General features: G+C 42.7%; 1 protein-coding gene across 1 annotated transcript in view; it reads right to left on the bottom strand.

Annotated features, from left to right (window-relative positions):
• Positions 1-653: 653 nt before the first annotated feature.
• LOC306913322 (collagen alpha-1(XXI) chain-like) overlaps positions 654-18,897 on the bottom strand; it is a gene marked incomplete at both ends in the record, with an annotated part of 37,704 nt that continues 19,460 nt past the window's right edge. Inside the window, 5 exons of the mRNA XM_079489910.1 lie at positions 654-776; positions 3,018-3,071; positions 8,738-8,791; positions 12,879-12,932; positions 16,747-16,836. Of these exons, the coding sequence (XP_079346036.1) occupies positions 654-776; positions 3,018-3,071; positions 8,738-8,791; positions 12,879-12,932; positions 16,747-16,836 (375 nt within the window). The remainder of the gene's footprint in view (positions 777-3,017; positions 3,072-8,737; positions 8,792-12,878; positions 12,933-16,746; positions 16,837-18,897) is intronic.

The following is an 18,897-nucleotide window of genomic DNA, read 5'->3' as shown; positions in this document are numbered from 1 at the left end:
TCATAAGAGTCATAATGACGTGCTGTGAGCTTGTAGATCGGCTATTTTTGACGGATATATTTGTGACTCTTTTTGATACAGTCAGACAGTCATGGCAGCAAGACTAACTGTTCAGCAGAGTGAAAACTGTTGTTTTTTTAATCCAAAATGCCCACAGGCAGACTATGTAAATATGAAATAAATGCTTAAACATGTAGCTAGGTGTAATGTCAGAGACCACAGAAGTGAACTTTTCAAGCCCGTTTTCTCAACTCGCTGTTTTCTGAAAGACATTACTCTATAAGCCATATCTCCAAAACTGGCGGGTCAAACCGAACAACCAATATGTCAATTTGAAGCTATGATCCCCTGCGTCCATATGACATAACAAAACAAAAATAAAAACAAATCCAATGACTTACTGTGTCAAGTTTGGTCACAATTGTGTAGAGTAAGTAAGGGGGCCAAGTCTAGACTCCTGGGCGTGGGCCGCCACTATACCGTGACGCAGACAACGCAATTGCGTTGGGGCCCAGAGGGTCATTTGGGGCCCACGGCCGCCCACCTGTGCCGTCGGTAAAATACAATTATAAATACATACAGATGATGCAATGACAGTTGAGTTGACCAAACTTTGGCGGAGCCCGTTGCTGGCTGCTGGATGCTAGCACATGCTAGCACAGCACGTGCCCCACGCCCCCCAACAGCTCTGGTGGAGGGGAGGGTAGGTCAATAAGGTGGAGGAAGTCAGAAGAGGGTGCAGTGGGCTCCCCCGACCTCGCAGAGCTGCTGTAGCTCTGTTCACAATCGTGACAGGTACACTTTCACAACTACGGTACTGTACAGTGTGCTGCTGCAGACCTAAACACAGTGTGGGCTGCTTTCACCCAGGGTGGGGGTGGGGGGGGTATAACTCGAAGCCTCGTGTAGTCTCATAGTTTAGTTTATGTGAGGCCATTATGACATACACTTCAAACATACACGCACGCAGGGAGGCATACTATGGTCCGACGGAGCATTGGTTGGACATGCGTCCGCACCTCGGACTAGCGCCTGCTCCCGTGCTTGCGGTTATGGTTAGGTTAGGGTTTGAGGTGGGTTGTCGTGTTTCGGACCAATGACTCGTCGGACCAAACACATGCACGCACGCACGCACGCACACACACACACACGCATGCACACATACACACGTCAGGGCGGGTGAGTACATGTCTCAGTGACAAATTGGACATGGGATGACACGCCTTTACTATAATAATATATATATAGCAAACACATGTAGCTTAGGCCAGCAGCCAAATACTAAACTATGGAATTATAGTTTAACCCTTGGGTGTGTTTTATAATTTTTTTGTTTGTTTGTTTGTTTTAGTAGTAATAAAGTAGTAGTATAATTGACACTGAGGATGTCGCAGTGTACTAGTTCTGCACTGGGGGGAAATATTAAAGCACATACAAAAATATATATAAAAGTCTCACAACGTAACTTCAGCAGAAATACCCTCAAATTGTCTCCGTCTTGTCCCCATTATGTCCCCATGCAGCCTGGCTAGTGTACATGTTGTCCCCATTATGTCCCCATGCAGCCTGGCTAGTGTACATGTTTGTTGACCTGCTCATGTTTGTGTAAAGGCATGTTTTCCAGTAAGTCGTCCATCCTGACTGCAACAGTCCTGATAATCATTACGACGTTCAACGAGCCCTGAAACTTGTACTTGTGTTTATCTTTGACTCAGCGCGGCGTTGCAGGAGCACTGCAGGGTTCCAAGAAAGTGGTAACAGTTAAAGGGACATTTCACCGCTGGAAGAAACTGCAGCCAATGTTAATAGAATTTGTAGTAGATAACAGTAGCACACTTTGAAATTTGCACCCTATTGGTCAGAAAAATAAGTGCTCGTTGTGTATCACTCAACGGCCCCTGCGTACCACCTGTTTTGAATTTGCACATAATGGAGGAGGCAGCAGGAGGTTGCGTTACTGATAACGAGCGCTTCCAAACTCTGACGACAATAAATTACGTAGTTCAAGTAGTTCAAAACATACGGTACGGTGGGATTTTTGTTAAACAAAAACCTTTTGCAGTTAGAAAGAGGATAATTCAAGCTTTCCGCACAGCTGCAATGTTGGTGAGTTTGACGTTATTTAATACAATTAGATAAGATAGGACTTTTCTGTTTGGATGAATGTATGGGCTTTCAATGGGAAGTTTCTCCTACAGTAGTTACAGTAGCACCTTGCTGGCAAGATGGCAGCTGTGTGCATATCTTCAATACTATAGGCATTAGGCATGGAACAATTTAGTGTAAATCAATTAAAATCGAATCCATAACTGGGGACAATTTAAATCGATCGAATAAAACATATATATCGCAATGCAAGAAATAGCCAAAACAAACGAAGTACGAGTATGTATGTATAGACAGACAGACAGACAGACAGACAGACAGACAGACAGACAGACAGACAGACAGACAGACAGACAGACAGACGGCCTCTTACAAAACCACACCGTAAAACCGTTGAGAAGCGCTGGTACAGGACACACTGCTATGTCTGTATAATGTATTACCACAGCAAAATGCAAACCCATCCGCGCATGCACACGCACACACACACACACACACACACACACACACACACACACACACACACACACACACACACACACACACACACACACACACACACACACACACACACACACACACACACACACCACAAATCCCACCCCCCCCTCGCCCACGCTTTCCCTCGAGGAATCTTACACATTGTTGTATTACACCATTTCATTAGAATAACAGGGAGAGTGACAATTTAATGTGCAGGGAGTCTGAAAGTGTGTGTGTGCGTGCGTGCGTGTGTTTGTGTGGGTGTGTTCCTTCTTCACATGCTCAAGAACGGCCGAGAGTAATGCTGAAAAAAGGAGGTCTGGATTTGAAGGCTTATGTGTCTTCTAGTTAAATATACTGTAGTTAAATACAACTGCAACAATGAGACTAAAAACGTAACGTAAAGATCTTCGGCGGTATAGGCTCACCTTTTGTCCGGGTGGTCCGACCTGTCCAGGTGCCCCTGGCGGCCCCGGCTTCCCCTGGAAGAACACAAAAGACCTCTTTAGTGTAGGCACAACACAGAGCAGAAGCACAATAGTCATAGGTTTTGGACCCTTACAGATCCGTTTGGTTCCATTTGAACTCTCTCAGAGTTACAGACCTTTTATTTACTCATTTTGAATGTCCATGGCATATCAACTGTAGGAGAAAACGTTCTAAACTAGAAATCAGGCGTATGCACACTTGCACAGGTGCATAGGCCAGTGAGCATAGTATTTTTTTCCCCTTCTTTTTTTCTCGTGTACCGAGCAAATACACAGTGTGCGGGTGTATTCTATTGCTTTCATGTATGTCCGTGGCACACAAAAAAATGATGTTGACAAAAATGTCCACCACCAGATGACCCCTGGCAGAACCTTCTGCATTATTGTACAGTACACGTCGTCAATCATCTTCAAATTAGTCAAACACTTCTTTCAGAACTCTATTCAGAACTCTATTATTCAGAGCCCCAATCAAAGGTCAAATGGTCAAGTTTGATGACATCGTATGGCACACATATTTACATTTGTATATATTATTACAGTATCTATTGGCCTACTTGTTAAGTGTTTGAACCAAGCAATGCATGCTAAACATTCTTGGGATTGGAAGGAGTAGGTTTACAGATAGCTCATGTACTCATGATGCTCAGGGCGTCATCTGACTATGACGGATTGGTTTTACAAGGTGTTGAATGGTGTGTTGAGGTTGTGGGAGTACAGTAGGGACCGTGGCTCACAAAAGGACATAATTAAAACACCTTGAGGGCTCGGGAACGCCTACTGAGTGGCAAAAAAAATACTTTTTGGCCTTGACAGCCCATATATCTAAACAAATCTGATTGCATTAGACGATGTTAACACCTTGAGGGCCCGGACCCATTTAATCCATTAATAAAATGTGCCCATCATTTATAGCGCCCGGACCACTTTTACCGGCAGACCGGAAGTTGTTGTGAATGTCTGTGTAGCAGCTAACAATAGCCACACCACTCTAGAGTCGATCGACAACAACGGGAGGTAAGAATAAATCTATCGCGACTAGCGACTGGACAGCGGAGGGCCGTCAAACACAGGATCTTTTTTCATAATTAGACGGGATGATTTAGATTGCAAGTTATGAATGTTTTAAGATTTTCGTTGTCGTCAGCTAAACAGGCAGGGAACATTTTCGATGACGTGTCACTGTTGTGCAACACCGAGGATTGCGCAACAAGCGCCTCTAGGCTGTAGAGCGATGCGATCAGTTTTCATAGCACTAATTTGACGGAGATTAATCAATCTCCGTCTCGGGCAACTGACTTGAACTTGACGGTGATCTCCGTCTTGCGCCTCCAAGGTGTTAAAGACACACTGAACAATGAATAAGCCTTATTTCTACTTTGTCACACAACTTTGTCACTTGTGTTGACATACATTTCTACAGCCTATACCTTTTAGGACCATTTTAAGATGCTTTACTGGAATATACTGCACTATACTTAAAGGGGAATTTCTCCCTAAACCTTTTTTACAAAAGTAAGTTGATAATTATGTATATTGACAAAAAAAATACAAAAATAAATAAAATAAAGATATAGTGGAGCTGGGGCTGGAGGGGTCTAACACTAGAACTCCTATTCAATCGCGCAATTGTTTTTTGTTTTTTGTTTACATCTGTTCTAGATGATGTGACAGCAACACTCCATGCATTGTTGACACTGAACTCTTCCTGGTCTACGTGAGCTGGTGTTAGACCCCTCCAGCTCCAGCTCCAGCCCCAGCCCCAGCTCCCCTATATCTTTATTTTTTTTTTTTATTTTTTTTTTTGGTCAATATACATAATTATCAACTTACTTTTGTAAAAAAAGGTTTAGGGAGAAATTCCCCTTTAAAAGGACCAAAATAAACTAAATTAAACAAAAAAAAGAAGAAAAAAATAGAGATATACAGTATTTTCAATAGAACGAGTTTTTGTTCATCTTTGAACGACACAATTTCGGTGAAGAGGTGACCACTGAAAGATGTGTTGTGTGAGCGGTGACCACCGTGGCGTGACGTCATGTTGGTCACCTCTTCACCCTGAAAACTGGACTATGAATAGGCCTTAATACCCATGGGTTAGACCACTGGTTCCCAAACTTTTCCATGTCAAGGACCCCCAAATTGACACTAATTAACCCGCGGACCCCCATTTGAAAAGATATGTCAGGGACCCCCCATAAGAGAAGATCTTTACGGCTCTAGCGGTGATTCTCAACCCGTTTTAATTTCAAGGACCCCCAGTTTGACATGCATGCATTAGTCTACGGGCCCCCATTTAATAGCATTTCTATCTTTTGGAACCCCAATTTATATTGTAAAGTCAATGTTAATTTAACTCTGAGAGCGTACCAATGTAATTTGTACACTCTCTGAGTTACAGACCCATAAGGGTCCATTTGGTTCCAAATTATAATTTAGCTGGGTCCCCCTGGAACTCCCTCAAGTACCCCTGGGGGTCCCCGGACCCCACTTTGGGAACCACTGGGTTAGACAGCACATATTAGCACAAATAAGTGTTTTATACCGTACCGTGGGTCCAACCGGGCCTAGAGGACCCGTGTGGCCTTTGACACCAATAGCACCCTGTACAGAATGAGCAAAATAATGGACACCAGTGAAAAACAATAGAAACTATTAAAAGGGTCAAGCTCAAGTTATGAACATGAAAGCAATTAATATTACTTCATTAGTACATATATGCACGATATTGACATTTTGCCAGATATGGATATCCGATAATATGCACGGTAAAATTTTGCCATTACCGATATCGATATGATAGCGATATCCTGATAATATACACATAATTAATATTACATTATTATTTATATTGAGCTCATTGCTGAATGTTTTTGTTTTCCTTATCAAAGTCTTTAACGGTCACATTATCGTTGCGTCAATATCGGTCAATATCGGTGAAATAATATTTCACCGATATTGACCGATATGACAGATATTATCTGTCAATATTGGTGAAAAAAAATATCGGAATTATGTTGATATCGGTTCAATACCGATATTGCATTTTTAATTAAATATCGGTCGATATCGATATGATACCGATAATATAACTGCACCAAAATCAGCACCAAAAGCTATGCTAACACCAACATGCTTATCTAGTACTTATGGTATCTCTAGATACCACAATATCGTCATGTTAGTGTACAATGTACACTAACATGTACATTGTACATTTAAATTGTACAGTGTACATGTAAGGACATGTACACTGTACATGTCCTTACCTTCTTCCCAGGCATTCCGACCGAGGCTCCTAGGTTCATCCGTGCGGAGATCTGTATCACACAACAGACCAGTGTCAGTCTTTGCTTCTTTCTTCTTTTATTAATACATTATTCAAGTCGTTGCTGTTGGAAGGAACCCTTAGTACTGTACTTCCAAAACTGTTACTTTTGAAATTTAAAAAAATAATGTGTTCTAATGGATCCAGTGTATAGTTATTATTTAGTCACAAGCTAATTGTGTACTTTTCATTGGTTAAATATATCAAGCAAAAACAATAATAGATTTAGAAATAGATTTGTTTAATTGCTGCTGTACTTTTACTCAAGTACATTTTGAATTCCAGACTTTAACCCATTCTGGACGGAATGGGTTAACTTTAACGGAAACTTTAACTAAGCATTATGTTATACTTTAGCTATTGAAAAATAGCAGATCTACAAGCTCGAGCTTGTAGGTCTGCTTTTTTTGAAAGTGCGGCACACAATTTTGACGTCAGCCCTAAATGGGTTAAACATGCAAGTACTTTCCCCCCCCCCCCACCACTGTGTATGATCAATATGTGACCAGGAGTATATCTACTTGACTCCAGTACTTGAGGTCATTGAGTAACTGGCCACTGCTATGGGCAGACAACTCTTCTGCTTCCTCCACTGTGCCAGTCCCCAGAGGGTCTCGCTCTCATGTCACATGTCCTGAACATGTGACAGGAAGCAGCTGGAGGCCAGATGCCATTAAGTCAACTAGACAAACATGAATGCATTCATGAACTGTCCTGTTCTGGGTTACAATCTGGACCATATGGAGGCCAATTCTGATGTAAAAAGTTGCAGGAAGATGAAACCATTTTAGAAGGTTGAGCATGAGCAGTATAGAACCGTTAGTAGGGGTGTCAAAAAACCCCGATTCAAATGAGAATCGCGATTCCCGTTATGAACGATTCAAAATCTATTCATAATTTCCAAAAATCGTTTTTTATTTTTATTTTTATTTTGTTACATTTACACCCTAATCACAGTAAACATCATGTCTTCAGTCATTTTCAAGTTACTGTAGTATAGTCACTTCAGTTGGCTGGAGTAGATTGTGATGAAATCCTATGTATTGAATCGATAATCATTTTGAATAGAGTATTGTTTTGAATCTGGAAAAAAAATGCTTTTGAATTAAAAAAAAAAAAGTTTTTAGATTGCAAATCGAGTTGAATCGAGAAAAAAAAACGATTTTGAATCGAATCGTGACCCCAAGAATCGGAATCGAATCGTGGGACATCCAAAGATTCACAGCCCTAACCGTTAGCAGGAGTCATTGTTGAAACCGTTACCAGTGTTTCAGTACTCCTTGCTATAACGTCACGTGCGAAACGTTTCGTCTGGCTATGACTCTGACCAGGGAAGTTTTAGAATGTTCTAGAAGTGAAGAAGGCGTTTGGACCTCGATATGGCCACGCTGAGGAAGGCCTATCAGGTCGAGAGACGTCGTCCGTTGCTTGTCCACGAGAGGTAAATAACCATGTGAAAGGGACATGTATTAGGGTGCTGGCTATATTTCTTCACTTCTATTGCATTATTGAGCCCTGCCTTCTGCTTTTGCAGATATTAGATATTGGTATAGTTGTTGAGAAATACAGCCCCAACGGGATGATTAAATGTAAGCCGAGGTGTTTAATCATCCTGAATTTCACAGTACGGCCGCAAACCAAGCGGTCATTATCAAGAAATAACAGGCATTCAACCAAGCCGCGTAAGAAATACCCCAAATAAAAAAAAAGGCCTCACCTTGGGTCCTGGGGGTCCTGGTTCGCCTTGCAAGCCTGACTCTCCTCTCTCTCCCTGGATACAGGAAGGACCATGTCAAGACATTAGTACGAGTATAAGGCATGGGTTCCCAAACTGGGGTCTGGGGACCCCTAGGGGTACTTGAGGGAGTTCCAGGGGGTACCTAGCTCAATTAGAGATATAAGGAACCAAATGGACCCTTATGGGTCTGTAACTCAGAGAATGTACAAATGGAACCAAATGGACCCATTTGGTTCCATGTGTACACTCTCTGAGTTAAATAGTGGTTTTACAATATGCATTGGGGTACTAGAGATAGAAATGCCATTAAATCGGGGGTCCGTAGCATAATGCGTGTGAAACTGGGGGGGTCCATGAAATTAATATGTTTCGGAATCACTGCTAGAGCCGTAAAAATCCTCCCTTATCGGGGTCACTGGCATATGTTTTCAAATGGGGGGTCCGAGGCCTAATAAATGTTGATTTGGGGGTCCTTGACATGAAAAAGTTTGGGAACCACTGGTATAAGGTACACTTTGCCCCCCCACTCCCCAGGCCCGTCAAGCACCGATTCCACCTCAGCTGCTGTGACGCCTCAATCAACGAGAGACTCACCTTCATGCCACTTAGGCCGGACTCTCCTCTCAGTCCAGGTGGGCCAACCTCGCCCTGTCCAACCAGAGAGAGAGACATTTGGAGAAAAACAAAGTGACGGCAACAGTTAATCTAGTGTACACCATCATGCACGCACGCGCACACACACACACACACACACACACACACACACACACACACACACACACACACACACACACACACACACACACACACACACACACACACACACACACACACACACACGAGGATATGTTGGTTAACTATGCTTTTAGTGAACTAACTTGGCGTCTTTTGATTTTCGAATACCGTAATTCAAATTGTTATTATTTCTTTATCTTTTTTATGGTGTTATATATATATATATGGTGCAGATATCAGATTAAGTACAGTGTTTTGAGTGGATGGGAGAGCCCACTATGTGTATGTCATTGTTGATGTAGTCAACACGATTTCTACCGTATGTTTGTTGACAGGCTTTGCGTGTTGTGCCTGCGAGCAGCCTCTCAAAAACGAGATGATGCATCTCAAGGGGCTTAACCCATTTTCGGCGGGAACCCCTTTTGGTGTAAGCATTATGTTATGCTTTAGCTATTGAAAAATAGCAGATCTACAAGCTCATAGCGCGCCACCGAGTGGCGCGCTACGAGCTTGTAGGTCTGCTATTTTTGAAAAATCGAAGAACGACTGACATAGAAACATAGCTTTTTCAGAAAACTGTCAGGATGTAGAAGACATTTTTAGAATCTGATCTCAGGTCAAAATGGATTAATTATCCTCCAAAGTAATTTCAAATAAATCAAATAAACAAATTGTAAGAGGTTCTTTCAAACCCCATTCCTCGTCCAGTTGATCCTTGTAGGGATACATTACATTAGGCATTTTATTCAGAGTATTAGTGGAACGGACAGAGCCAGAGTCGCAGCGATGTGGTGCCAGGCAGCTCATTTTAGCTCATGGCATGGAGGAAGACGCTTGTCACCTTTTCCCCTGTCAATCCAGGTGCTCCAAATTCTCCAGACTTCCCCTGCTTGCCCTGGGGGATAGCAGACCGACAGAATGGGGGATAGCAGACAGACAGAATGGACACACATCACAACGTGGGCGTTGGCATATTTTTACAAGACTATATAAACTAGATCCAGGGGTTCTCAAGCTGTGGGTCGGGACACCCCAGGGAGGTCACCACTTGATATTCTGTAGGGGTCACCAGATGATAGTGAAGTGACAATTTAGGGACTTTGCACAGCTTTTGTGCTAAAGACATGTCCACACGTCCTCTCAATAAAAAAACGCGGGGTGCTAAGGATGTGTATTGATGACAGCCCATTCATCCAAACAGAAAAGTCCTATCCGATTGTATTAAACAACGTCAAACTCACCAACATTGTATTACTTCCTGTCAAGACATTCCTTGCAGGTAAGTATTGGAGTTTGGAAGCACTCCTAGTAAGCACTCTTAGGCCTGACTCACACCTTTCGATCTAGCATACAACATTGATGCATGCTAGATGTAAAGAAAGGGTTTGTTTACATCTTGCCCCAATGCATTTCCAATGGAAGTCACATGGTTTGACACAACATTTGTGTTGTACGGCTTTCGGCTGTGTTTCGACTGCCCCCCACCCCCTCACACAACACAAATGTTGTGTCAAACCATGTGACTCCCATTGGAAATGCATTGTGAGCTTGCATCAGTCAATAAGTATCATGCATCAGCTATACATCAATCTGTTGTAAAGGTGTGAGTCAGGCCTTAGTAAAGCAATGCCTCCTGCTGCCTCGTGCATTATGTGCAAACTCAAAACAGGTGGTACGCAGGACTGTTGAGTGATATCCAACGAGCACTCCCAAACTCTGACACAAAATATCATGCACAGCATTTCTGGACAGGAAGTATAGCTCATAATATGTCCACGGTGGATTTTTATGAAACTTTACAGATTTAAAGAGGATAATTCAAGCTTTCCGTACAGCTGCAATGTTGGTGAGTTTGACGTTGTTTAATACAATTAGATAAGACTTGGTCTGTTTGGATGAATGGGCTGTCTTTGGGAAGTTGCACCTATAGTTAGCACCTTGCTGGCAAGATGTCCGCGGTCTGAATATCGTCAATAGGGCGTCTTTAGGTCCTTTTTAATGATATAAAACGGAATTGCTGTAACCCATTTTTTGGAAATATGATTATTTTTGGGGGGGGTCACGGCCTGAAAAGGTTGAGAACCACTGCTCTAGAAGCTCCTCAGAGGTTTCCCTCTGCACGGAAGCAGTTTGTCACCACAGTGTCACAGCATTGTGGTGGCATTCTGATCATTTGAATCTCTAATGTGTAGAAAATCTCAAAAGTCTCGATTTTTGGCTCCATCTGATTTTAATGAAACTTATAGTTGTAATAACTTTCAGTAACACTAGATATATTCTTGCAATAAGTTGTATGACAAATACAACGGGTCCTATATGCACAGCAGCCATTTTGGAAATAACTCTTCTTCCTATACTTCCGGGCCCCTTCCCGACATCCTTGACAGGTGTTACCGATGATACTAATTAAGGCTCTGTTCCATTTAGTGTACGGTGGTTGTCAAACTTTTTAAGTTCAAGGACCCCCATAACTCTGAGAGGTGTACACATTTGGTGTCATTTGTAAACTCTCAGTCACACACCTGTAGGCTAATTACGGGGCCATTTGGAACCCACTCAAGGACACTTTGAGACCCACTGGGGTAGCAGAGTGTTTCCAGTGAGCCAACAACACGCACAATAGCAGCACCCTGACTCTGTTTGACCAGAATGGAACAGAGCCTTCATTAGTATCATTAACACTGACTCTGTTTGACCAGAATGGAACAGAGCCTTCATTAGTATCATTAACACTGACTCTGTTTGACCAGAATGGAACAGAGCCTTCATTAGTGTCCTTAACACTGACTCTGTTTGACCAGAATGGAACAGAGCCTTCATTAGTATCATTAACACTGACTCTGTTTGACCAGAAGGGAACAGAGCCTTCATTAGTATCATTAACACTGACTCTGTTTGACCAGAATGGAACAGAGCCTTCATTAGTGTCCTTAACACTGACTCTGTTTGACCAGAATGGAACAGAGCCTTCATTAGTGTCCTTAACACTGACTCTGTTTGACCAGAACGGAATATAGAGCCTTCATTAGTATCTTTAACACTGACTCTGTTTGACCAGAACGGAATATAGAGCCTTCATTAGTGTCCTTAACACTGACTCTGTTTGACCAGAATGGAACATAGAGCCTTCATTAGTGTCCTTAACACTGACTCTGTTTGACCAGAACGGAATATAGAGCCTTCATTAGTATCATTAACACTGACTCTGTTTGACCAGAACGGAATATAGAGCCTTCGTTAGTATCATTAACACTGACTCTGTTTGACCAGAACGGAACAGAGCCTTCATTAGTGTCCTTAACACTGACTCTGTTTGACCAGAACGGAATATAGAGCCTTCATTAGTATCATTAACACTGACTCTGTTTGACCAGAATGGAACAGAGCCTTCATTAGTGTCCTTAACACTGACTCTGTTTGACCAGAACGGAATATAGAGCCTTCATTAGTATCATTAACACTGACTCTGTTTGACCAGAACGGAATATAGAGCCTTCATTAGTATCATTAACACTGACTCTGTTTGACCAGAATGGAACAGAGCCTTCATTAGTGTCCTTAACACTGACTCTGTTTGACCAGAACGGAATATAGAGCCTTCGTTAGTATCCATCAGTAACACTGAGAAGGACGTAGGGAAGGGAACCACGTTCTATCCAAAATGGCGTGTGTGCATATAGAGCCCATTCTGGGGCCTGTCATCGGGTAGCAGAAACTGAGGTTAGACTAAACAGCACTGCGTGAAAAGAGGAGTTAACGGCCAATTACGGGACCGGTATTTTGCCCGTAAATCTCAAGTTTAGCAGCATATACATGTAATATACGGTAATGTATGGGTGCGATGGTACAATTCGGGAGTTTACGGGAGTTTGTTGGAAAGTTTAATGGGAGTTTCCTGTAATATACACATCCGTATTCCATGGTTTTTGCGCAGTGCAGAATCCTTTAGTCTCTGCTGAGCAGGCAAGGGGAGCAGAACTCACGACGGACGGGTACTTACGGGCTTTCCGTCGGGGCCTGGTGGTCCTTCCTGTCCTTTGTCCCCCCTGAGACCCTGTAGCGTCAAAAACAGCCAATGTTAATATGTTAATAATAAAAGTTGCAGCTTACTAGTCATCCATAAACTAAGCTCTTACTTTAAACTTAAAGGACAACTTTAGTTTTTTTCAACCAATGTTCATGTTTTAGGTTGTTATTAGAGAAAGTAAAAGATGAGTGTTAATTTTTCTTCATTTGCTGCTTTCTTTCGTTTTAGGGATTTTAGCGGTTTTTGATAGGGGGGCGGGGGCATTCGAGCATGGGGCTAAATATGTATTTCTTTACAAAATATTATGGCGATTTATTTTTTTATTATTTACTATAGTCCTAATATACCCCAGGAAATTACATCTGGCCACAAAAGATCACAGGGTCTACTGAATGTGAAGGTAGCCTACTGGGGAGAAGCCACACTGTGTGTCTTAGGCTCAATATGTCAGTTTGACACATTCAGTAGATCTCGTGATCTTTTGTGGCCAAATATAATTTCTTGGGGTTTAGTAGGACTAGAGTAAATAATAAAAAAATAAATCGCTTTAAAATGTTGTAAAAAAATACATATTTAGCCCCATGCTCGAATGCCCCCGCCCCCCTGTCAAAAACCGCTAAAATCCCTAAAACGAAAGAAAGCAACAAATGAAGAAAAATTAACACTCATCTTTTACTTTCTCTAATAACAACCTAAAACATGAACCTTGGTTGAAAATAATAATAAAACGCCCTCCCGGACCACTGGTGGTGCTACAAATTTGAACTGTAGAATGTATGTAGAGCAGGGGTTCTCAACGTTTTTGGCCGGGGACCCCCGGAAATGATTTGGCAATATCTCGGGACCCCCGCCCCGCCCCCTCCCGACCCCCAATATAAATTGACTGCTACAATAACCTTAACCAATTTTGGGCGGGAACCCCTTTTGGTGTTTTAAGCATTATGTTATAATTTAGCTATTGAAAAATAGCAGATCTACAAGCTCATAGCGCGCCACCTAGTGGCGCGCTACGAGCTTGTAGGTCTGCTATTTTTGAAAAACCGTGAAAAAAATATATATATCTTTTTTTTTTTTTAATAATAATTTGGGGACCCCCTAAAATAATTTGGCGACCCCCCGAGGGGTCGCGACCCACGGGTTGAGAACCCCTGCTTTAAGCCATACAACTGAACTGTATACTATAATAAAACGCCCTCCCGGACCACTGGTGGTGCTAATAATTTGAACTGTAGAATGTATGTAGAGGACCAGAGATGGCTGGCAAACACACTCATTAGATTTAGTCACTGGAATAAACAGGGATTGGAACATAACCTCCTCAACATGGAAAGAAGGCAAAAAAGAAAAGAAAAGAAAGAAAAACATTTCATTAACAACAGCTCCTCGCACACGCATGCTTTTATGAACCCATGGTGGTCTCCAGTGGTGTAAAGTCATTAAGTACATTTACTTAAGTAATGTACTTTTTTTTTAGGTATTTGTACTTGAGTACTTGAGTGTTTGCAATTTACAATACTTTTTCTTCTACTCCACTGCATCTCAGAGGTAGGCTAAATATTGTACTTTTACTCCACTACATTTACTTGAAAACCAAAGTTACTAGTTACTTTGTAGATATTGATTATTATTATTATTATTATTATTACTATTACAAAACATACAGTAACTACTTACAACAGTAACTCCCAATATAAGTTTTGGCCTTTTGAAAATAGCTGATCTACAAGCTCACAATGTGTCGCCATGCTATATGCAATCTGCTATTTTCAAAATATTTTTATACATTTGAAAACTTTAATTAAATGGGACATTCTGCATATTGAGTACTTTCTATACTTTAGGTACTTGAAGTACATTTTGATGCCAATACTTTTACTCAAGTACATTTTGAATTCCGGACTTTTACTTGTAACAAAGTATTTCTATATTGCAGTATTGATACTTTAAAAACTTAAAAACCATGAGCACTTGTTCCACCACTGTTGGGGGGGGGAGGAGGAGGACATTGCATTATCGCGATGGAAACGATTGGTCTCCACATTCAGAGGGTCGCCTGCCAATCTCTGACCCCCTACACAATGCTTGAGAATGGCTGCATTGGAGTGTAAAGATTAGCATTAGATAGAGCTAGGTGGTCTGGGAAATGTGGTCATTTTCCTATAACTGATGGATAAGGAGGGGGGCTGTTGAGATTGTTTCCCCACATCCTCAGAATGTGATCGTGTGTGTGTGTTTGCGAGTGAGAGCGTGCGCGCGTGTGTGTGTACGCGCGCGCGTGGGAGGGTCCTGTGTGATTTGTTTCCTTCACATGTGGCTTTGTTTTGTCGTTGACCTGGGTGGACTTCAGTGCACATACACACACACACAGTGGTGTGGTGGGCGTACGCACACACACACACACACACACACACACACACACACACAAGAGCGTATGGGCCACCTGTTGCGAGGACTGATTTAAAGGACGACAGACAGAATATTTTACTGTCCCTCTCTCTCTCTCTCTCATAAATAGTGCATTTATATAGCGCCTTTATCCAAGGTGCTTTACATAGATTGTGCATTACATTCACCCATTCACACACCGATTGCGGCAGAAGCCATGCAAGGTACCAACCAGCACATCGGGAGCAATTTGGGGTTCAGTGTCTTGCCCAAGGACACTTCGACATGTGGACAGGAGGAGCCGGGATTCGAACCGCCGACCCATGGATCATTGGATGACCTGCTCTACCTCCTGAGCCACAGTCGCCCCTCTCATACACACACACACACATGCACAATAGATATTGCTCGGTGTTGGTTGGCATTACCTTGGGGGGGACTGGGCTGCGTCGGCTCTAGCGAACTTGAGCTTGTCGCCGGCGCCCCTCCGCCATGGTCTAAAACTATAGTTTATCGGCAAAAAAAACGAGTCCGTGGTTGTTGGAAAAATAGAGGCGGCAGCGGGATTTGAACACGGGAGGTGTGGGTTGGGAGTCTAATGACGAACGAGGAACGCTACTGAGCTGGCTGCCAGAATCTGAACCTGTTGTCTTCTGTTGTTACTTTTTCGGCTGTGATTTTCCACCATTTGCGTTTCAAGGGCCCCCCTGTTTCACCTGAATTAGGCTACGGTCCCCTATCGAGCGTCGCAGTCCCGTCGTACAAAGCCAACTCGAGTTGTGACAAATCATGACAACAAACACAATATTTTGGACCAAACAAATAATTACAAAGAAGAAAAACAACAACAAGTGTTGTAACCTTCTTCTTTCTAATTATTTGTTCGGCCCGAAAAATTGTGTTTGTTGTCATGATTTGTCACGACAAGAGTTGGCTTTGTTCGAGGAAAATGAACGGAGAATAATTTCCTGGGCCCTGGTAGGGGGCGGGACTGCGACGCTCTATTTAATGGCATTTCTATCTCTGGGACTCCAATGTATATTGTAAAATCACAGTTAATTTAACTCTGAGAGCGTACAAATGGAGCATTTGTACACTCTCAGAGTTACAGACCGACAGGTCCATTTGGTTCCCAACTATCAATTAGCTAGGGACCTCATGGAACTGTCTCAAGGACCCCTGGGGGTCCCCGGACCCCACTTTGGGAACCCCTGCAGTAAAGCATTGGGGTGGCTCAGCGTCGCTCCGGGGCTGTTTTGCTTCCTCTGGTGGCGTGTGGAACGCAAGATGGATTCAATCAAAGTATCAGGAAATCCCTATAGGAGAAAATGTCATGCCCGTCTGATGTGAGCTGAAGCTTGAGCGTCACTGCATGGACCTTCAGAGGAAAAGGGCCTGAAATATCCTCGAGTTCGGCCGGCCATCACGTATATATACGGCATGTGCGTGCATGTACCATTGGTCCTGGAGGGCCAGGGGGCCCTTGCGGCCCAGTCAAGCAGTCACATTCCTCTACCTCCACGGTCTCGGTTCGGTTCAGGGGACACTGAGGACACACAAACACGTGGAATTTGTCACAGTGTAACATTATGAGGACACACAAACACGTGGAATTTGTCACGGTGTAACATTATGAGGACACAAACACGTGGAATTTGTCACGGTGTAACATTATGAGGACACACAAACACGTGGAATTTGTCACAGTGTAACATTATGAGGACACACAAACACGTGGAATTTGTCACGGTGTAACATTATGAGGACACAAACACTTGGAATTTGTCACAGTGTAACATTATGAGGACACACAAACACGTGGAATTTGTCACAGTGTAACATTATGAGGACACACAAACACGTGGAATTTGTCACGGTGTAACATTATGAGGACACACAAACACGTGGAATTTGTCACAGTGTAACATTATGAGGACACACAAACACGTGGAATTTGTCACGGTGTAACATTATGAGGACACAAACACTTGGAATTTGTCACAGTGTAACATTATGAGGACACACAAACAGGTGTAATTTGTCACAGTGTAACATTATGAGGACACATAAACAGGTGTAATTTGTCACAGTGTAACATTATGAGGACACAAACACGTGGAATTTTTGACAGACACCAGAAAATAATGTGAAATCAGTACTAACTAACTAAGTACTGTGTGTGTGTGTGTGTGTGTGTGTGTGTGTGTGTGTGTGTGTGTGTGTGTGTGTGTGTGTGTGTGTGTGTGTGTGTGTGTGTGTGTGTGGGTGACGCGGCTTGGCCTGTTGTAGCGCCACCATGAGGCTGATTTGAAAACTGTCAAGTGGCATTTCTTCCTCAGCCTAGTGGGAATATGCATGCACAGTTTCACCGCGATCGGATGCTGCGTTGAGTAGTTGTGGCGATTTGTACAAAACGGGCTACTCCTGAAAAGTTTAGAAGCCAATCTTAGGCAATGAAGGTGGATTATGAGAAATCAAACAAACCCGTCTTCATCACATGACTATGGAGAGCATGTGTACCGATTTGCGTGAAATTTGGATAAAATCTGAAGGAGTAATATTAGAAAATGTGTTTTACATATGTCGGCCTCCTGGTGGCGCTATAAAGAGCAGATGTGAAAAATTCCAGGCAAAGGTTTTTCCTTGGCCTCTAGGGAGTGTGCATACAAAGTTTTAGACAGATCTGTGCAGTTGGAGGTAAAAACACTTTTCGGCCAGTTATAGCGCCACCATGAGGCTATATTAAATGTTCACATGGCATTTCTTCCTCGGCCTAGTGGGAATGTGCGTGCACAAATTCACGGAAATCACACGATGTGTTCATGATTTGCAGTATCTTGTTTGAAACTGAGCACTCCTGCGAACTTTGGAAGCCAATCTTAGCCAATCAGGATGGAGTCTGAGAAATCTGAAAGACCCGTTTCGTTGAATGGCCCTAGAAAGACTGTGTACCAATTTGCGTGATGTTTGGACAAAATATGTAGGTGTACTGTCCAAAAACTTGTTTTGCACAAAGCGGCCTCCTGGTGGCGCTATAACCGGGCGTTCTGGAAATTCTGGGGCAGAGGTTCATCGTTGGCCTCCAGGGAGTGTGTGTGCAAAATTTGGCATCGACCGGGTTAACGGTGCCGGAGATTAGCTGTTCACAGACGGACGGACACACGGACGGACGGACGGACAGACGGACAGAGTGCAAAACCGGCGACGGCCCTAGGTACAGTTAGTTGAATCGTCAAAACTCCTGCATTTGATCATCCATTTATTCCATTAGATTAGACCATAGACCATTTTATGTGAAAACATTCGGTACATGAGTTAGTGTACATTTCCCATGAATAGCCTATAGCCACTATAATGTTTTAGTTATTACATAACTTAATATGCTTGGCTGTATTCTTCTTGGAAAAATATAAAAAGGTACTCCTATGGAAAGTCTATATTATTTTACTTATATTGACCACTTAGTATAATTTATGCACAGGTCCGTCACTGCGCAAAAAGCATGGAATATACGGATGTGTATATTACAGGAAACTCCCGTTAAACTTTCCAACAAACTCCGGTAAACTCCCGAATTGTACCATCACACCTGTATATTACCGTATAT

The sequence above is a fragment of the Electrona antarctica genome (assembly GCF_951216825.1).
Source record: "Electrona antarctica genome assembly, chromosome: 20".
Lineage (NCBI taxonomy): Eukaryota > Metazoa > Chordata > Actinopteri > Myctophiformes > Myctophidae > Electrona > Electrona antarctica.
The sequence above is the reverse complement of the archived record's forward strand: the minus strand, read 5'-3'. Positions and strand labels throughout refer to the sequence as shown.